This window comes from Rhinatrema bivittatum, chromosome 10 (assembly GCF_901001135.1).
Source record: "Rhinatrema bivittatum chromosome 10, aRhiBiv1.1, whole genome shotgun sequence".
Classification (NCBI taxonomy): Eukaryota; Metazoa; Chordata; class Amphibia; order Gymnophiona; family Rhinatrematidae; genus Rhinatrema; species Rhinatrema bivittatum.
Genome location: NC_042624.1, coordinates 29,225,820 through 29,247,956, shown reverse-complemented (window position 1 = coordinate 29,247,956; position 22,137 = coordinate 29,225,820). Strand labels below are relative to the sequence as shown.

The following is a 22,137-nucleotide window of genomic DNA, read 5'->3' as shown; positions in this document are numbered from 1 at the left end:
CACTAATTTGAAAGACCTCGTCTTTTACTATAAAACTGACGCTGTGGACAAGAGTCCTAAAAAGATACAGGTACAACAATCTGGGATCATTAGAAACAAAAAGACCTGGGCGATAGAGACCGGCCTACTTAAGAAAACACAAAGGGTCGTATACGATAAAAGGGTGATAAAAGAGGGTTTTAACACGCTGCCTTATGGATACTGAATTTGTGGATGTGCGCTGGAGGCACCCATTTTCGTGTATTTTAGCCGGACCGTCAAATAGCGGCAAAAGCTTCTTTGTTAAAATCCTGCTAGATCACGCTGGATGTGTGTTGACTGACATGCCTGATAATATTGTATGGTGTTATAGTTGCTGGCAACCTTTGTATAAAGAAATGCTGTGTAAATATCCTTTTATTACCTTTATGGATTCTTTGCCTGATACTTTTAATGATGATCAACTGTTTCCAACCAATAAAATAAATATGGTTATTATAGACGATTTGATGGCTTCTGCTTGTAAAAGTGATGAAATCGAGAAAGCCTTCACACAATACGTGCATCACAGAAATCTGAGTATTATATATATTGTACAAAATGTCTTCTGTCAAGGCAAAACAAGCAGAACTATAGCCTTAAATACCAAATATATGGTGCTCTTTAAGAATCCTAGAGACAAGTTGCAAATCGCTATTTTAGTCAGACAGATGTACCCTGGTAAGTCACGCTTCTTTTTAGAAGCCTTTGAGGATGCCACCAGAAAGCCATATGGATATCTCATCGTGGATTTAAATGCTACGACCCCTGAGCGTTACAGATTGAGGACAAACATCTTTCCACCAGAATGGACCACGGTATATTGTGAAAAAACACAACCCCTCCATAAAAAGAAGTGAATATATATTCTCCCCCACATATTTGTTTTGTGTGTGTCCCAGAGATCATGTCTGCTCGCTTAAAGCGGAACCTAGCCCTTTTAAAACTTTTGGTTCAAGCCTCTCCGCAACGGAGAAAAGCTATCCTAAAGGCCGCTTCTAACGATTTAGTGGGGGCCATAGCGGAGATCGCATTAAACACTCTGAGAGGTAATGTTCCTTTATCACAACAGCAGATAAACATCTTGAAAAGGAAACGTCAAGCCATAAGGATTTTGGGTGATAAAAGAATAACACTTAAGAAAAAAAAGAAGCTAGTCAAACAGTCGGGGGGGTTTATCGGGCCTCTGCTAGGATCCGCGCTACCACTCATCACGGGGCTTTTGAGCTAAAATACTAATGCAGTACACAGAAAAAATGTATTTAGTGTCTAGTCAACAACTTGACCATTTGAGAAGCCCTTCAGTTCATGAGGAAAATATTAGAACCACAGCTGTTCAAAGACTCGATGAAGAAATGAAAGGTATACTTCAAAGTTCTGGTATGTCTGAATATGAGAAAGCCAAACGCTATTCAGAAGTGCTACAGCGCTATCTGGTGCTTAACAGACACGGAGAAATGGAAAAAGAAAGAATAAATCTGTATCTACCCCCACAGGATGATACAGCAACCTCTGCATTTCTAGAGCACAAAAGCCCCCCAGACCCCATCCTGCAGGAAGTGTTAAACAGCATCAGCATGCACCGTAGAAAAAATGCAGAAATACTGCTCAATAACTGTTAGAATACTTTTTTCATTTGGCTGAGTCTGGTCTCAAGACAAACTCAGTAAGAGTTCACTTTAGTGCAATTGATGCTTATTACCAGCATGTAGAAGGTAGAGCCATCACTGTACAGCCTTTGGTTGTCTGGTTTATGTAGGGCCTGCTTCATTTGAAGCTGCTCATTAGACCTCTAACTGTGTCCTGGGACATCAATTTGGTATTGTCGTTGCTGATGAAAGCTCCTTTTGAGCCACATTGCTCCCATGACCTGAAGTACCTTATCTGGAAGGTCGTGTTTTTGGTTATGACCACATCTACACACAGGGTCCAATGAGCTCTAGGCTCTAGTAACTTATCCACCTTATAGTAAATTTCATCATGATAGGGTGGTTCTGCTCACCCATCCTAAATTCTCACTTAAGGTGGTGTCAGAATTCCATGTTAACAAGTCAGTCAGTTTTCCCAGGCCACATGTCCATCAGGATGAACAGGTGTAATACAAAATTTGAACTGCAGGAGAGCCTTGATCTTCTACCTGAAGCAGACTGAAGCTCATTGAAAGTCTACCTAGCCTTTTGTTCCTTTTGACACCAACAAACTTGGGGATAGCCATTGCCAAACAGACTTTATCCAACTGGCTAGCAGATTGCATTTCCTTCTGTTATGCCCAGGCAAGCCTGAATCTGGTAGGCCATGTCAAAATTCACTCTCTCCAAGCCATGGCATCATCAGTAGCTCACCTACGATAGGTCCCCATGGAAAAGAACCACAAAGATGCGAAGTGGCATTCTCTATCACTACTGATTGGACAGGTATCGCTGACATGACAGTAGGTTTGGCCAGTCTGTTCTGAGGAATTTATTTGAGTTGTTAACCCCAACTCCACTCCTGTTGGTCCTGGCTGCCCTTCATAAATAAGATAAAATGGAAAAAAACATTGTTGGCACTTCTTGTTGTTTTCCCCTTTTTTCATTTGGGGCAATCTGTAGCTAGGGATTCCCCACGTGTGAGGACTGATATCCTGCTTGTCCTTGGAGACAGCAGGATGTCAGTCCTAATCAAATCCGCCTGCCTTCCCTTTTAGTTGGCTTCAGTTGTATATGCTAAAGTACAAAACTAAAGGGGTCCCCACATGGATGTATAGTATGTTGGCATGATGGGTATGCTCAGTGAGGCTCAGTCAACACTCTAGAAACTTTGACATAAAGCTTCTGGGCCAGGTTCCATTGAATGATGTCACACACTTGTGAAGACTGAAATCTTGCTGTCCTTGGAAAACAGCTGTTATAGGTAAGCAACTCTCCTTTCAATCAATGCACAATTAAGTTGTGGAATTTATTGTTGGAGGATGTTGTCAAGGCTAATATTTAAAATAGATTTGGATAAGTTTCTGAAAGATAGGTTCATTAACCATTATTAGGCAGCTAGATGTGCAGATCATCACCTTTTACTTTAGGTAGTGAGCAACTTTAGGTAGTGAGCAACAAGGACTGGATCTCCCCATGGTGAGACCGCACCTTGAATACTGTGTACAATTCTGGTCGCCGCATCTCAAAAAAGATATAATTGCGATGGAGAAGGTACAGAGAAGGGCTACCAAAATGATAAGGGGAATGGAACAACTCCCCTATGAGGAAAGACTAAAGAGGTTAGGACTTTTCAGCTTGGAGAAGAGACAACTGAGGGGGGATATGATAGAGGTGTTTAAAATCATGAGAGGTCTAGAACGGGTAGATGTGAATCAGTTATTTACTCTTTCGGATAGTAGAAAGACTAGGGGGCACTCCATGAAGTTAGCATGGGGCACATTTAAAACTAATCGGAGAAAGTTCTTTTTTACTCAACGCACAATTAAACTCTGGAATTTGTTGCCAGAGGATGTGGTTAGTGCAGTTAGTATAGCTGTGTTTAAAAAAGGATTGGATAAGTTCTTGGAGGAAAAGTCCATTACCTGCTATTAAGTTCACTTAGAGAATAGCCACTGCCATTAGCAATGGTTACATGGAATAGACTTAGTTTTTGGGTACTTGCCAGGTTCTTATGGCCTGGATTGGCCACTGTTGGAAACAGGATGCTGGGCTTGATGGACCCTTGGTCTGACCCAGTATGGCATTTTCTTATGTTCTTATGTTCTTATTAGGATCTACCAGGTATTTCCAAATGGCCACTGTTGGAGTCAGGATGCTGGTCTTTACAGACCATTGGTATGACCTAGCATGGCATTTCTTATGCTCTTAAGGTACTGCATCATTCAGGTGTTGTTTTAACCTTATTTCTTTTGCTTGTTTTTGCACTTTAGGATTGAGATTGATGGATGGCCCTAATAACTGTGTTGGGAGAATGGAGATATACCAGAACCACCAGTGGGGCTCTGTGTGCGATACATCCTGGACTCTACAGGACTCTCAGGTGGTGTGCAGGGCACTGGGCTGTGGGATGGCTCTGGTGGCACTGGAAGGAGCTCCATTTGGACATGGATCTGGTCCAGTGTGGCTAACTGATATCACCTGTAAAGGAACAGAGCCTCTGTATACTGATTGCCATACCAGCTCTGGAAATAAGGAGACACAGACCTGCAAGGCAGTAACCAGTGCTGTATGCTCAGGTAGCCTCTAGACAGATCATGCAGTACCTACAGTTGTATTTCTGAAGCAAATGGGACATATAAATATTCTTTCTAACAATTATTATGCTATCATTCTTTTTCCATTGTAATGTTAGTACAGGATTGTTGGCATTAGTAGAAATGGGGCAAACCTCCTCTCTCTGGTTCAAATCCAAGTTCAGGTGTTCTTGAATTAATTTAGATGATCAGAATTGTCTATGACCTAGTTTGAATCTGACTCAGATGTGAGATGTATGCAAATATTCAAAGTGTTTGAAAATAATACTTTTTTTTTTTTTTTGGCTTTTCACAAAAGCCTTCACTTAAAGGTCTCTCCCTCAGGGTCAGATTCACGCATTTCATAACCCAATATGCGAGATGTCCGACGCCGTAACCATTTAATCTTATAAGTTAATCTCATTATTTCCCCGCTAGCTGTATGTTATAATGCATTCAAGCTTTTCAAGTCTGCTGTAAATCCAAGTTTTGTATATTTATACTTATATTTATAATAATTTAATTGTTATTTTAAGTCATTCGCTGCTTTATCTATAAGTTCATACGAAGTTAGCCCTGTTATCTGTACCCTCTTGTTTGATGTAATGTCCAACTTTGGTTCTATGTAAACCGACGTGATATGTACTAGTACAGGAACATCAGTATATAAAAGCCTTAAATAAATAAATAAATAAATAAATTAATTAATTAATACAGATCTATGAATATTTGTATCTGAACCAAGCAAATATGGAAATTAAGCTGAACTTGTATGGCTCTAATTTACCCAATTGCTTTGTGACCTGACCAGGTTTGACACTAATTAGAATTTAAATGCAAGTAGTTTGCACATTAATTTATTTATTAAAGTGTCATATACTGTTTGTAAACTAAATTAGCCAAGTGGATGTACAGAGGAAAAAATACGTAAAAATACATTTATAAAACATAACTAAATTAAACATAATGAGGCCAAAATTCAGTAGGCCATTTAGTGGACAAGTTATCCAGCTAGAGTTAGCTGGATGATAAGTCTTGTATATTCAGCAAAATATACGTCTTGCTGAACATACTAGTGTTGGGTTTGAGGCATAGTGTGGACTCTTAGTCGCAGTGCTGATGACTCCTCCCACAGGGAGGGGCCCCATGGGGAACCACAGTGATAGGCTAGACTCAGAGAGCAGACACTGGAGATGGAAAGCTTTATTGTACTGCTGTAGAATGATGGTAATGGTGCATGAGGATATGGCACAGAAGTCCAGCAAGGTGCCAATATGTTCAGACAGCTTCAGATGACTAGGTCTCACCCAGATGTAGAAGGTTGGTAGTGTTCTGCAGAGCGGATAAGCCGAACCTGGTGGGTGGAATTGGAGACTGGATCATAGAGGTACTCACTGAAGAGTAGTGCAGGATGGTGACGGTGGGACTCTAGGTCTGTGGTACAGGATACTCTGAACTGGATTGGCCCTCGAAGAGCGAGTACCTGGAAGCGCAGAAACCTGAAAAGAGAAGAAAGACCCCTGAGGAGCAGTTGTCTAGTTAGTGGTAGAAACTCCGAAGGGTAGTTGGAAGCGAGAGGCCCCCGAGGAGTGGGTGCCCAGAGCTTCTGCTGTGTTTGTGGCATTGTGGACCCTTGGTCGCTGTGGAGATGACTCCTCCCATGGGGAGGGGGCCCGTGGAGAACCACAGCAATAGGCTAAACTCAGATAGCAGACACGGAATGAATGGAAGGCTTTATTGTACTGCTGTAGATAGATGGTATGAAGCAGGAAGGTAAGGCTCTGAGGTCCGCGAGGTGCCAATACGTTCAACAGTCTCAGATTTAGAATCTCACCCAGATGTTCAAGAGAGGTGGGGACCCACGGTGTGGGCAATGCCGAGCCTGGTGGATGGAGTTGGAGCACTGGATCGTAGAGGTACTCACAGGAGTGTAGGCGTCTTCCTGGTAGTGAGATGGTGGGACCGAAGGTCCGTGGTACAGGATACATAGACTGATAGGCCCTCGAGGAGCGAGTACCTGATAGTCCGGAGATCCTGAAAAGAATAAGAGAGAGAGACCCCCGAGGAGTGGTTGTCTCAGTTAGTAGAGGCCCCAAAGGGTGATGGAAGCGAGAGACACCCGAGTAGCGGGTGTCTTGAGCTTCTAAAGGAGCGAGGCCCTTGGAGTGTAGAGCAGCGTCTAAGCATGCAGCTAGAGTGGTCAGAGTATCTTAAACCGAAGTCCTTGCTAACTCAAAGGTGGTAGTGAAGCGGAGGCTTTAAATACCTGGAGGTATTGACGTCATGCGGTGGGGACGCCCTCGAGGTTCCCACCATGACATATATTTGAGTGTAGGAGTTGTGCGCGCGCCTTAGGAGGCCACGGGAGTGAGCATGGTGGACTGGAACGCCCATGCTACACTGGAGACGCCGAGGCCCTTGGCACTTGGCACTGGAGGCAGCCATCCTGCCCAAGGAGGAGGAAAATGAAAGAAAATAGGTAAGGCAGAGCGGTCGCAGCCATCTGCGACCGACGGATGCAACAGTACCCCCCTTCAAAGGGCCCCCTCCAAGACCTCTTCCAGGAGGTCTGAGTTTTCGTGGGTGTGCCAGTTGGAATTGATGTACCAGCTCTTTATTTGTAATGTTGGCCAGTGGTTCCGAGGAGTTCTGTTCTGGGCCATAGTTCTCCCATGAGATGAGATATTCCCATGTCTTGCCTCTTTTACGTACATCAAGGATGTCCTCTACGGCATATTCGATGTCATCTTCAGTATCCAGACTGGTAGGTTCTGGGGTTTTCCTGGAGAATTTGGAGAGCATCACTGGCTTTAACAGAGATACATGAAACTGAATTCCTTCACCTTGAGAGAAAACATACTAAAATCATTCAAACACCGATAACCCTAACAAATAACCAAAAAATTGAGCTAGCCGAAAAAGTAAGGAATCTGGGAGTAATAATGGACCCAGAAATCAACCTGAAGCAACACATATCTATAAAAGTAAGAGAAGGCTACGCAAAACTTATGGTCCTCAGAAGATTGAAACCATTACTCACACCTGCCCACTTTAGAACAGTATTACAAACACTTATCTTTTCTAGCACTGACTACTGCAACGCACTCTTACTAGGACTCCCAAGCACATCGATAAGACCACTCCAGATACTTCAAAATACTGCAGCCAGAATACTAACGGGAAAAAAGAGGAGGGACCATATAACCGAAACTCTAGCAGACTTACATTGGTTACCCATCGAATACAGGATAAAATACAAAGCCTTATGCACCATACACAAACTAATATATGATAAAGAAGCAGACTGGCTAAACACAGCCTTACGAGTACACGTTCCACAAAGAAACCTCCGCTCAGCAAACAAAACACTACTAACAATCCCTTCAGAAAGTCAGCAAAATTAACTCAAGTGAGAGAAAGGGCTTTATCATTGGCTGGGCCCATACTATGGAACACGATGCCACCCGAACTCAGATTACAGAATAATCTCAAAACTTTTAAGAAAAATCTAAAAACATGGCTCTTTAAAAAAGCCTTCACTAAAGAGTGTGGAGGGTAGAGAATGAAAGTACAAGGTAATGCAGATGAGAATGAATTTAATCAATCCTACTTTTAAGAAGTAATATTTCAAAGCGATAGTAACTCAATAATATACCTGGACTTGACCAACATTACTCAAATAATGATTTTATTTATGAAATTGTAACCGAACTTTATTAGCACCTGTTAGAATGTAAGATATCCTACATTTACTTCAATTATACAGAATAGGTAAGGAAAAAGACAAAAATTATAGGAAATACTAGTTCCCCTTGCAACTTTAAACATAAAGAAATTGGGAGATCCAATATTTTATAAACAGGACATTCTCAAAGAATTAAACCAGAAGAAAAGAGGGAGGATATATGTTTCTATCTATCACACTAGAGATAGGTTCCTCAGCTAGTTGCTGCGCAACTGTCCAACAATTGTTTCAATTGGGGTAGATTTTCAGAGCCCTGCTCGCCTAAATCCGCCCAAAACCGGGCGGATTTAGGCGAGCAGGGCCCTGCGCGCCGGGAAGCCTATTTTACATAGGCCTCCCGGCGCGCGCAGAGCCCCGGGACTCGCGTAAGTCCCGGGGTTCTCGGAGGGGGGCGTGTCGGGGGCGTGTCGGGGGGCGGGCCCGGTCGTCGCGGCGTTCCGGGGGCGTGTCGGCAGCGTTTTGGGGGCGGGTATGGGGCGTGGCTACGGCCCGGGGGCGTGGCCGCGCCCTCCGTACCCGCCCCCAGGTCGCGGCCCGGCGCGCAGCAGGCCCGCTGGCGCGCGGGGATTTACGTCTCCCTCCGGGAGGCGTAAATCCCCCGACAAAGGTAAGGGGGGGGTGTAGACAGGGCCGGGCGGGTGGGTTAGGTAGGGGAAGGGAGGGGAAGGTGAGGGGAGGGCAAAGGAAAGTTCCCTCCAAGGCCGCTCCGATTTCGGAGCGGCCTTGGAGGGAACGGGGGGAGGCAGCGCGGCTCGGCGCGCGCAGGCTATACAAAATCGATAGCCTTGTGCGCGCCGATCCAGGATTTTAGTGGATACGCGCGGCTCCGCGCGTATCTACTAAAATCCAGCGTACTTTTGTTTGCGCCTGGAGCGCAAACAAAAGTAGGCTGTTCGCGCTCGTCTGAAAATCTACCCCACTGGGTAGGGTCGAAGAAAATATATTTACTTTCACCTAAACTCAAGGTGCATTTACATGGGTATCTTACACACATTTGACCCCCCAAATTCCTTACTTCTTGACTCATATTCAGAAACTCTTTTCTGCGTTTTTGTGTATCTTTAGTAAGGTCTGGATAAATCCAGACTTTCTGCCCTAAATACAACTTCTCACGGTTGCGGAAAAATATTCTTAGACTATTATCTCTGTCTGAAGAAAACATAAAAGTTATCAACAAAGTTCCAAAAAATTCCACTTGATCCTCCATTGATGTTTCTAGGAACAGTGACAAATCACCTCCAGCTGCTTGATCAGATGCCGTTTCAAATTGTTGATTCTTTTTTCTGGGTGTAGTGGCAAAATATATATTTGAGATAGGCGGTAAAGCATCATTGGGAATTAACAATATCTCAGTCATATATTTTTTAAACTGTTCTTTGGGGGATATCATTTTAATACTTGGAAAGTTTAAAACTCTCAAATTAAGATATCTCGATTTGTTTTCCAAATTTTCAATTTTCCTTGCAGACAACTCTTCAGCTTGTATCGTTTTTACTTGAATATCCTTAACCAACAAAACCTCTTTGGAAATTTCTTGTATCTTTTTCTCATGCTCTTTTTTTTGAGACTCTAATTCCATTATAATATTTTGTGATGAATTCACAGCAACCACAAGTGTAGAAATAGTTTTCTCTAGCATTACAATTGCAGACCAAATAGAGTCAAGAGTTGTAACTTTTGGCCGGACAAGTTTCTGCACAGACAAAGTCTGACTCACCACTCCTTGCCGACAGACCGCTGCAATCCTATCGGACTCGTCTGTCGGTGTCACTCTGCTCCCCTGCTGATTGAAAGTACTGCTAGGCCCCGGCGCGGTGTTCTCTGCCATACTCGGGGGGATTTCTCCACCCTCCGATCCGGCATTTGCAGTCGCAGGTACTGAAACATCGGAGTTCTTCCCCGGGTGTTACTCCAATACCACTTCCCCTTCGGCACAAAGACCTCGTGGAGGCGTATATCCAGCCGGGCTTGCTCCTTGGTTAGGAGGAGAGGGACTCTCTAGTTGTCTCGGACTCAACGAGATTTGGTCATCCAGGAGAGACAGATCGTGTCCTTCGGCCAGACTCTCAGTGGACTCAATCCCGGGACTAGAAACGGCAGTCGGAGCGAAAAAGCCCTCGATACGTGGCTGGAAAGGGGTCGGTGTAGAGGGTAAGGAGGAATCCACTCTCACCTTCCCCTTTCTTTTAGTATGGGGCATTGTTTCCGAAGAAAAGATATACAATCGGAGCTCAAAAACGCCGACCTCTCCCTCGGCGGCCATATTGGATCTCCACTGTGGTGCCTTTTGATGATGAGCATCATAGGTTCTTTTTGCCCTTTGTCCTGCTTTGAGGAGAAGCTCCTTCATTTGTCTCCATAGTTGGGATAATTCTGCTGCAGTAGACTGGGCAGCAGGAGAGGTCACTGTCAATGAAATTAGCAGAGGAGGTAATGGTTGCCTTCCATAGACAAGCTGGAAGGGGGAAGACCCCGTTACAGTAGCAGGATGCGAATCAATGGCAAATTCTGCCCAAGGCAGTAATTCAGCCCAATCGTTCTGTCTAGAATTGACATAGGATCTCAGAAATTGTTTCAGTGTTCTATTCATCCTCTCAGTCTGACCGTTAGACTGAGGATGGTAGGCAGAGGTTAAATCCAAGGCGATGTCAAATTTTTGACATAATGATCTCCAAAACTTTGCAGTAAATTGTACTCCTCTGTCAGATAGGATATGCTTAGGCATCCCATGAAGGCAGAAGATGTGTTTAATGAAGAGTTTTGCTAACTCTGTAGCAGAGGGTAATCCAGGTAGCTCTACAAAATGTGCCATTTTGGAGAAGCGGTCAACCGTGACCCAAATGGTGTTATTTCCGTTGCATGATGGCAGGTCCACAACGAAATTGGTTGCTGTATGCGTCCAGGGTTCATCTGGCGATGTTAGAGGCTGTAATAGGCTCGAAGGATGCCCGGGTGGTGGTTTTTGCTTGGCACAAACAGCGCAGGAACCCACATAAGCTTGTACATCCTTTTTCATGGTTGGCCACCAATAGTATCTTTGTAACATAGCTAGGGTATGACTCTGTCCCGGATGGCCTGCCAGACAGGAATCGTGTGCCCACTTCAACAGCTTTTTCCTTACATTTCTGGCGACCACCATCTTCCCGGTGGGTACTGTGTGAGTGGCTGCGAGGCCCACTCTTTCGGAATCAATGATATGATGGGTTCATCCAGCACATCCTGAGGGGAGAAGGATCATGAAAGGGCATCAGCCCGAGTGTTCTTCTCTCCTGGACGATACTTCAGAAGGAAGTCAAATCTGTTGAAAAACAGAGACCATCTTGGTTGACGGTGATTGAGTCATTGAGCATGTCGAAGGTACTCCAGATTCTTGTGATCGGTGTACACTACAATTTGGTGTTGTGTTCCTTCTAGCCAAGGACGCCAGTCTTCAAAAGCCAGCTTGATTGTGAGTAACTCCTTGTCTTCTATCCCATAATGTCTCTCAGCAGGTAAGAATCGCCTTGAGAAGAAGGAGCAAGGATGGAGCACATTGGATTCGCTGTACTGACTTAGAACCGCCCCCACACCAACGTCTGTGGCGTCGACCTCCACGATGAAAAGATGGTGTGGGTCAGGGTGGTGGAGACATGGCTTCTTCTGAAAAGCATCTTTGAGTGTCAGAAAGGCTGATAATGCTTCTGGAGACCAATTGGCAGGGTTGGCTCCCTTCTTGGTCATAGCGGTTAGAGGGACTGTCAATGACGAGTAGTTTTTAATAAAGGACCGGTAGTAATTGGTGAAGCCCAAGAAGCGACACAGTGCCTTCAGACCTGTAGGTTGAGGCCAGTCCTGGATACTTTCTAATTTCTTAGGGTCCATTTGAAAACCTTTCTTAGAAACAATGTATCCCAGGAAGGGTAAGACTGTGTGTGGAATTCACACTTTTCAAGCTTTGCATATAAGTGGTTCTCATGCAGGCATCTTAGGACTTTCTTGACATCCTCCTGATGAGTTTGCAGATCTTGAAAAAAGATCAGTATATCATGGAGATATGCTACCACACATTGATAAAGTAAGTCCCTTAAGATGTCATTCATCATATTTTGAAAGACTGTAGGTGCATTACTTAAACCGAAGGGCATGACGAGTTATTCAAAGTGTCCATCACAGGTGTTAAAAGCAGTCTTCCGTTCATCTCCTTCTCGAATACGCACCAAGTTGTAAGCTCCCTTAAGGTCTAATTTGGAGAATATTTTGGCTCATTGGAGCCTATCGAACAGTTCTGAAATTAAGGGCAGGGGGTACCTGTCCTTGATGGTAATCTCATTCAGACCCCTGTAGTCGATGCAGAGGCGTAAGGTGCCATCTTTCTTCCCTACGAAAATGAAGCCTTCACCGGCAGGAGATTTGGAGGGTCTGATGAATTCCTTTTCTAGATTTTCTTGTATGTAGGTAGACATCGCTTTAGTTTCAGCTACTGACGGAGGATAAACTCTTCCTTCGGGAGGTTCTGAATTAGGTTTCACATTTATGGCACAGTCAAACACTCTGTGCAGTGGAAGAATGTCAGCTGCTTGTTTTGAGAAAACATCCTGGAAGGAGGCGTATTGTGGAGGTAAGCCAGGTAATGATGGAGTGGTGGGCATGCAAATGAGCGGTTAAACTTCCGCAAGACACCGACCATGACAGTGTGGTCCCCACTGAGACAGTTCCAACGTGGCCTAATTAAATTGTGTCATATGGTCTTGAAGCCAAGGTAGCCCCAATACCACCAGATGCATGGCTTTTTCCAATACTAGAAATGAAGTGGATTCTGAATATAGAGCTCCAGTGCGCAGGCCAATGGCCCGGGTGGTCAATGAAACTTCTCCAGGAAGTGGTTCTCCATGGATAGAGGACAATAGCAGAGGCTTAGCTATTGGTGTGGCAGGAATCCGTAGATGTTCAACTAGGTGCTTCAGAATAAAATTACCTCCTGCACCGGAGTCAATGAGAGCGAGATTCTGAAATTCAAGACCTCCGCAGAGCAGCGATACTGGTAAGGATAATGGAGGAGTAGGAGAGGTCAGGCCCAGGCGAAGTCCTCCTGCAGATCCTAGGCCCGTCAGTTTCCCCGACAAATGGGACAGGTTTGGACTGTGTGGCCCGATTGGCCACAATACATGCATAACCCCATGCGCTTGCGGAAACGTCTTTCCTTGGAAGACAAGTGGCTACGGCCTAACTGCATAGGCTCTTCTTCCTCTAAGGATGCAGACGGTAAGCTAGAAACAATCAGCACAGGTTTAGGATGGTTAGCCCCCACTGTAGACTTTCGTGGACTCTTTGCCTCCAGAGTTCGGTCGCGGATGCGGCGGTCAATTCTCCCAGCCAATTCCGTCAGAGACTCAAGGGTATCAGGCAAATCATGAGCCACTAACTCATCCTTTAAGTGAGAGTTGAGGCCCTCCATGAATATGGCACGTAAACATCCAGGGTCCCAATGTAATTCGGATGCTAAAGTCTTAAATTCAATTGCAAAGTCTGTAAGTGGCTTGTTAAACATATAGAAATGACGGCAGAAGAAGACCAAACGGCCCATCCAGTCTGCCCAGCAAGCTTCACACATTTTTTTGTCTCATACTTATCATTTTCTCTTAACTCTTGGTTCTATTTCCCTTCCACCCCCACCATTAATGTAGAGTGCAGTGATGGAGCTGCATCCAAGTGAAATACCTAGCTTGATTAGTTAGGGGTAGTAGGGGTAGTAACTGCTGCAGTAAGCAAGCTACACCCATGTTTATTCCCTTTACCCAGACTATGTCATACAGCCCCTATTGGTTGTTTTTTTTCTCTCCTGCCGTTGAAGCGGAGAGCCATGCTGGTTATGCATTGAAAGTGAAGTATCAGGCCCTTTTGGTTTGGGGTAGTAACCGCCGTAACAAGCCAGCTACTCCCTGCTTTGTGAGTGCGAATCCTTTTTTTTTTTTTTTTTTTTTCTTCTCCCCTGCAGTTGAAGCTATTCTGGATATGCGTGAAGCCTCAGCTTTTCTTATTCCCCTGCTGTTGAAGCAGAGAGCTATGCTGGAAATGCTTGATGTATCAGCCTCTCCCATGCCATGAAGCAGAGAGCCATGCTGGATATGCATCGAAAGCGAAGTATCAGGCACATTTGGTTTGGGGTAGTAACCGCCGTAATAAGCCAGCTACTCCCCGCTTTGTGAGTGCGAACCCTCTTTTCTTCTCCCCTGCCGTTGAAGCAGAGAACTATGCTGTATATGCTTGGAAAGTGAAGTATTAGGCTTATTTGGTTTGGGGTAGTAACCGCCGTAACAAGCCAGCTACTCCCCTCTTTGTGATAGCAAATCCTTTTTTCCACATTTCCTCTTGCCGTTGAAGCTTAGAGCGATGTTGGAGTCACAGTAAGCATCTGTATGTTTATTTAATAAGGGTATTGTCTCCGGGCAGTAGCCATCTTTCTGGTGAGCCACCCACTCTACATTGGCGGTCTCTTGACTTTATGGATCCACAGTGTTTATCCCACGCCCCTTTGAAGTCCCTCACAGTTCTGGTCTTCACCACTTCCTCCGGAAGGGCGTTCCAGGCATCCACCACCCTCTCCGTGAAGAAATACTTCCTGACATTGGTTCTGAATCTTCCTCCCTGGAGCTTCAAATCGTGACCCCTGGTTCTGCTGATTTTCTTCCTACGGAAAAGGTTTGTCGTTGTCTTTGGATCATTAAAACCTTTCAAGTATCTGAAAGTCTGTATCATATCACCTCTGCTCCTCCTCTCCTCCAGGGTGTACATATTTAGATTCTTCAATCTCTCCTCGTACGTCATCCGATGAAGATCCTCCACCTTCCTGGTCGCCCTTCTCTGTACCGCTTCCATCTTGTCTTTGTCTTTTTGAAGATACAGTCTCCAGAACTGAACACAGTACTCCAGGTGAGGCCTCACCAAGGACCTGTACAGGGGAATAATCACTTCCCTTTTCTTACTCGATATTCCTCTCTCTATGCAGCCCAGCATTCTTCTGGCTTTTGCTATCGCCTTGTCGCATTGTTTCGCAGACTTCATATCATTAGATACTATCACCCCAAGGTCCCTCTCCTGCTCTGTGCACATCAGCCTTCCCCCCCCCCATCGAATACATTTCATTCGGATTTCCACTCCCCATATGCATGACTTTGCATTTCTTTGCATTGAATCTCAGCTGCCATGTCTTCGACCACTCTTCCAGTTTCCTTAGATCCCGTCTCATTCTCTCCACTCCTTCCGGCGTGTCCACTCTGTTGCAGATCTTAGTGTCATCCGCAAAAAGACAAACCTTACCTTCAATCCCGTCCGTAATGTCGCTCACAAAGATATTGAACAGGACCGGTCCCAACACCGATCCTTGCGGTACACCACTTATAACCGCTCTCTCCTCAGAGAAGGTTCCATTTACCATCACACATTGTCTTCTGTCCGTCAACCAATTTGCAATCCAGGTCACCACATCGGCACTCACTCCCAAGCTTCTCGTTTTATTCACCAGTCTCCTGTGCGGAACCGTATCAAAAGCTTTGCTGAAATCCAAGTATATGATATCGAGTGCTCTTCCTTGATCCAATTCCTTGGTTACCCAGTCAAAAAAGTCAATCAGATTTGTCTGACAGGATCTTCCCCTGGTGAATCCATGTTGCCTCTGGTCCATCGATTCTCCGGACTGTAGATTGTTCACTATTCTCTCTTTCAGCAGTGACTCCATTACTTTTCCCACCACCGAAGTGAGGCTAACTGGTCTGTAGTTTCCAGCCTCCTCCCTGTTGCCACTCTTGTGAAGCGGGACCACCACCGCTCTTCTCCAATCACTCGGCACCACTCCCGTTTCTAGGGATCTATTGAACAGGTCACACAGTGGAGCCGCCAGAACATCTCTGAGCTCCCTCAATATCCTTGGATGAATCCCATCAGGCCCCATGGCTTTGTCCACTTTCAGGTTCTTTAGCTCTTCCCACACATTTTCTACTGTGAAAGGATTTTCATCTATTCCACTTCCCTCCAGTTTCTTGTTGTGTAGAGATGGTCCTTCTCCAGGGTCTTCTTTAGTGAACACAGAGCTGAAGTATTCGTTTAATATTTCTGCCATTTCTTCGTCACTCTCCACACATTGATCATTACCACCTTTCAATTTTGCTATACCACTTTGGACCTTTCTCTTTTCGCTGATGTATCTGAAAAATGTTTTGTCACCATTTTTTATCTCCTTGGCAATCCTCTCTTCCGCTTGACTTTTTGCCAACTTGATTAATTTCTTTGTCTCCCTCAGTTGATTCAAATATGCTTCTTTGTGCTCCTCCCTTTGGGATCTTTTATATATCTTGAATGCTGTTCTTTTAGCTTTAATTTTGTCAGCCACCTCCTTTGAGAACCAGATAGGTTTCAGTTTCCTTTTGCTTTTCTTTACATTTCTAACATATAGAGCAGTTGCCTTGGTGATTGCTCCTTTTAGATTGGTCCACTGCTGATCCACATCTCTCTCGTTCTCCCATCCTTTTAGTTCTTCCTCCAGGTACTTACCCATTTCCTCAAAGTCTGTGTTTTTGAACTGTAAAACTCGGGTCTTTGTGGTTCTTTTCCCTATTCTTTTATTGATATTAAACCATACCGTTTGATGGTCACTGCTGCTGAGGTGGGCTCCCACCTGGACATCTGAGACATTATCTGCATTAGTGAGCACTAAGTCGAGTATAGCTCCTTCTCTCGTGGGTTCCAACACCATTTGTTTGAACAAAGATACTTGCATGGCATCCACTATCTCTCTACTATTTTTAGTTTCTGCAGATGGGATTTTCCAGTCTACATCTGGCATGTTAAAGTCACCCACGATCACCACTTCTCCCTTCTTACCTATCTTATGGATGTCTTCAACCAGCTCTCTGTCCAGCTCTTCCTTTTGGTTTGGAGGCCTGTAAACTACTCCAATATAAATGGATGCTCCGTCATCTTTTTTTAGGTCGAGCCATAGAGCTTCTTCCTTACCCCAACTTCCTTGTAGCTCAGTTGCTTGGATGTTTTGTCTGACATAAAGAGCCACACCTCCCCCTTTTCTATCCTTTCTGTCCTTCCTTAACAAGTTGTAGCCTGGTATTGTTGTATCCCATTCATGAGATTCTGTGAACCATGTTTCTGTTATAGCAACAATGTCTAATTCTGCCTCAGCCATTAGGGCCTGCAGATCTGGGATTTTATTTCCCAAACAATGAGCATTTGTGGTCATTACCTTCCAGGTACTCTCTTTAAGGTTATTGCATTTCCTGGACTCCTTATAAGATATTAGTTGAGATTTGTTATTCACTTCACTCTTTCTTTTTGTAGTTGTGCCACTGTTGACAGAGTTATTCCTCTCAATTAGATTTTTCTTTTGGTTATGGATCCTGAAATACTGCATGCATTGTGTTTTTTCCCTCTTTTCTGGTAACACTTCAATGTTTTTCTCATGAACTTCTTCAGTTTTTAATATAGAGAAGGCTTGTTCTTTTTGCATTTGGTACATGGTGTGTCTCCTCATCACAGGTCTAATTCTACCAGAGCCCACTGTATTCCTGGATTTTAAAGAGTTTCTTAATGACCTGTTTGAGTGGGGGGGTATACCTGTTGACTGCTCTTCTGTCAAGAATGGGTGACTGTGGGTCCTTCCTGAGCCTAATGAATTTCCTTTTCTTGACTCCTGGTTTTTTTGTGATATTATATTCTGAGTAATGCAATGTGGGTGTATTATTTTTAATTGAAGCTAATTGATTTTTAATGTCAGTCAACTCCTTTTTCAGGGAAGAGAGTTGTGCACAAATTGGGCAAGCTCTAAGTTTCCAGATGCTTTCCCTCAAAATAAAGGCTCCACAGCAGTTACATTGGATAGTCCTCATCCTGGTAATTTATGATTTGTATGTCCTTGACTGTTACCAATGTACTAATTTATGTCGCTGCCAATGGCAAGTTAGGCAGTCTTTATTAGAAAACAAGCCCCAGGGGTGGGTGGGAGTTAAACAGTTAAGCCTGGGACAAGCTGGGTAAAGCAGGGCACTTCTGGATGGTTATCTTTGCTTTTTGGTCAATTGTTTTAAAAAACAGTCTTTATGCCCCAATATTTTAGTTTGAATAGATTATTTCTGCCAGCTAACCCCAAAACAGAGAGATTATAACAGTTTACAAGCTGGAGAGAGGTTTTGTTGGGGGGGGGGGGTTCTAACTTTGTGCAACAAACAGCAATTTAACTTACTAGAAAATTATTATCTTACTATAAGAAAATTAAAACAGGCAGGAATTAGGCACAGAGGCTTTCTGCACAAATACAAAGCAGTAAGCCCTGTGCAAGCAAACAGCAAATGAACTTACTGGAATAATTTCTTACTATAAAGAAATGAAACACACTATAAATAGGCACAGAAGCTTTCTACACAACTTCAAGAATAATCAGAAATACTTAGCCACGATGCAGGTTCAAAGCAATAAGCAGAAATTTTTAAGCCACAATGCAGGTTGCACAATGAATATACACGTCCTCCAAGGGAAATCACTCCAGCGTGTGCACAGGACAATGGCTTCTCCTACTCTGATTACCTTCCTCAAGGCCTGAGACACACCCAATTCACTTAGATTACGTCACTTCTGGACGGTTATCTTTGCTTTTTGGTCAATTGTTTTAAAAAACAGTCTTTATGCCCCAATATTTTAGTTTGAATAGATTATTTCTGCCAGCTAACCTTGCTGAAGATTGAGCAAAGCAGATCCAGCGACAGTCTGGTGAGCCGGGTCATCAAAAACAGACTTAAAAAGTTTTAGGAATCCTGGTAAGTCGTTCAGGATAGGATCTTCACGTTCCCATAAACGTGAAGCCCAGGCCAGGGCTCATCCTTCTAGGAATGATAGGATGTAGGTGGTCTTGGAAGCTTCAGTGGGAAAGTGGGTAGGCTGTAATGAAAAATGCATGCTGCATTGATTAACAAACCCTCTGCACATCTTGGCTTCACCCGTAAAGCGGGTAGGTGTGGATAAAAGTACAGTGGTCTTGAGAGTTACCACCAGGGACAGCAATTCCTTCACCGGAGGAGCTGAAGAATTCAGTTGAGCATGTAACTGATTGACGGCAGTAGCTAGGCTCTCCAAAGACGTTTGCTGTTCCGTGATCCACTGGGCTAGGCCAGGGATGGCCTGCAGGGCCGTGAGCTGAGCCGAGTCCATGGAGTTAGGAATCTGGTGCGCATGCGCCCTAGGAGGTCACAGGAGTGAGCATGGCGGACTGGAACGCCCATGCTACGCTGGAAACGCCGAGGCCCTCGGCACTCGGCACCGGAGGCAGCCATCCTTCCCAAGGAGGAGGAAAATGGAAGAAAAGAGGTAAGGCAGAGCGGTCACAGCCGTCTGCAACCGACGGACGCAACAGCTTCTTCAGGAGCAAGATAACCCGGAGGGTAGCGAGGAGTCTAAGCGTGCAGCTTAGAAGCAGTCAGAGAACCTAAACCGAAGTCCTTGCTAACTCGTTCGTTCTGAGTAGAGCGGAGGCTTAAATACCCGGAGGTATGAATGTCACGCGGTGGGGACGCCCCCGAGATTCCCGCCATGACGTGTAGATAAGTGTAGGCAGCGTGCGCACGCGCGCCCTAGGAGGCCACGGGAAGGAACATGGCGGACGGGGTCGCCAGTGCTGAGTTGGAGACGCCGAGGGTTTCAGCACTCAGCACCGGAGGCAGCCATCTTACCCATGGAGGTGGAGAAAGGCAAAAAAGAGGTGAGGCAGAGCGGTCGCAGCTGTCTGCGACTGACGGACGCAACAGCTAGCTTAAAGTTATCCATCTACATGTAGCCAAATAACTTTAAAACCTAAATCAGCTATGTTTGAATTTAGGCAGTTAGATTTTATTTATTTATTTATTTATTTATTTATTTAACAGCTTTTATATACCGATGTTCATGTACTAGTACATACCGCGTCGGTTTACATTGAACCAAAGTTGGAAATTACATTAAACAAGTGGGTACAAATAACAGGGATAACTTCGTAAGAACTTAGAACTTATAGATAAAGCAGAGAACAAGAATTAAATTATTATAACTCATTATAAATAAATACCCATAATTGCAAATAATTACAAATAACAGTCAACAAAAAGTTGAAGTTATACAGATATCTTCAAAGATATCCAGTTAAGCAGAGATATGTAAAAGGAAAAAAAATATGTAAAGGGGCCTGTGGCCTGTTTCTTTTCATCCCTTGTCTAAATTATAAATGAGGCCCTGTCAGCCTTACATTTGCCATACCTCAAAGCCAATAATGTATGTCTAGATGTCTAGGGCCCGACAACCCTGTTAGCGATTTAAACTAATAGTAAATCTTCTCCTCCATTCTCCCCTCCCCCCCCCCCCCCCCCCCATGAGTCCCCACATTCCATGCCAGGAGCGGGGCATTTCCTTATCTACTCCTGGCTCTCAGTGCTGAGACTGTCATATTCAGCGTGGAAGTGTAAGTTATGCACTACTTACGCTTCCAGTGCTGACTCTAGGTTAGCCGGATATCTCAGCCCCTTCCTGGAACACCCCCAAAATGCCCATTTTTAATCCATCTAAATTATTGTTGGATAACTATGTTTCTGACTATAATTTAGACAGATAAATGGCTGAATATGCCATATTTGCCATTTAGAAGGATAACTTGTGAGTTATCCTTCTAAATGACTTTTGAATATTGACCTCAACATATACATGATAAAACTAATAATTAAAACAAATAAATCAAACTAATACAACAAAAATAAAATATGACAAAGCTGGGTAATCATGAGGAATACTGGGTAATCATGAGGAATACCTGAGTAAAGAACCAAGCCTTCAGAACAAATTTCCAAAGGTAAGTCATTCCAAAGGAAGGGGCCTGATAACTATAAGATTATTCTCTTGTGGATTCTAGTGAGGAGCAAAGGGACCATAATGGTAAATAAGGAGTAAAGAGTTTAGCAAGATTCAGAGGAAAACTATCATGAAAAGCCTGAAAAGTAAGGCACAGAATCTTAAAACGGATACTAACTACTTGCAAAACAGGAGTGATATGATCAAAATTTTAAGACTGTAAATCAATCTAGCAGCTGTATTTTGAAGCAATTCTAATCTTTTTAATTGATAATTTGGAATAGCTAACAACAAGGAATTACAATAATCACTTTTAGAAAGAACAAATGCATGAAACAGGGTTTTCAAATCATGTGGGCGAATACGAATATACCTAAGATAAAAAAAAAAAAAAGACTTTTGAACTCTAGAGGAAATGTATTGAACCACAGTTAATTGAGAGTCAAGTGTAACTGTTGCGATCCCGGGGCGCCCCCGGGATCGGCACTCACCCCGCGGCGGTAGCGTCTCGGGCTCCGGTCTCCCAGGGGTGCAGGGACCGCGGGTGCTGCGTCCCCGGCGCGTCCCGACCTCGCTCGGGCCTGCAGGGCCCTCTGGCACCGCGTCCCAGCCTCTGCCGCTCCGTCGGCGTTCCTCGGCGGCTGGCCCCGCCCCCTAGACGCACGCGCGCGTCTCTAAGCTAAATTTAAAGGGGCCAGCGCGGGAAAAAGGCAGAGGAAGCCTCCGGGTGACGTCAGACGCTGCAGGGTATTTATACCCTGCAGTCCAGCCAAGACATTGCCTTGCAACGAGGTTCCCAGGTTTACCCTGTTCCCAGTTGCTGCGTTTCTTGATCCTCTTGATTTCCTGTGCTTCTGATCTCGGACTGGCTTACGGTGATTCTCGGCTTCTGACTCTGGACTGGATTACGATGACTCTTGGCTTCTGACTCGGCGCGGCTTACGGTGTTCCCTCTGGCTCTGGACCTCGGACTGGCTTACGACGACTCCCGGCTCTCGGACCCCGGTGTGGCTTACAGTGATCCTTTGGCTTCAGATCTCGGACTGGCAAGCGACGATTCCCTGGCACACGACTCTGGACTGGTGAGCGACTACCTTGGACTCCATCCGACTCCGCCCCCGCGGGCTCTCCTAAGTCCCAGCGGCCGGGTCCCTACGGGCTCCTCCTGGGGGGACGCCGGCTTCCAGGGTGAATCTCCTAAGTCCCAGCGGCCGAACTCCTACAAGCTCCTCTTGGGGGAGGCTCGGCTTCCAGGGCGAAGATCTTCTCACCATCGTACCGGCTTCACCGTTTCGTCCTTCCTTGCCACAGCCCTTGGTCG

General features: G+C 44.8%; 1 protein-coding gene across 1 annotated transcript in view; it reads left to right on the top strand.

Moving 5' to 3' along the window:
• Positions 1–22,137, top strand: part of LOC115099917 (deleted in malignant brain tumors 1 protein-like) — a 555,639-nt gene that overhangs the window by 319,317 nt on the left and 214,185 nt on the right. The window contains exon 7 of the mRNA XM_029617926.1: positions 3,920–4,225. Within this exon, the coding sequence (XP_029473786.1) occupies positions 3,920–4,225 (306 nt within the window). The remainder of the gene's footprint in view (positions 1–3,919; positions 4,226–22,137) is intronic.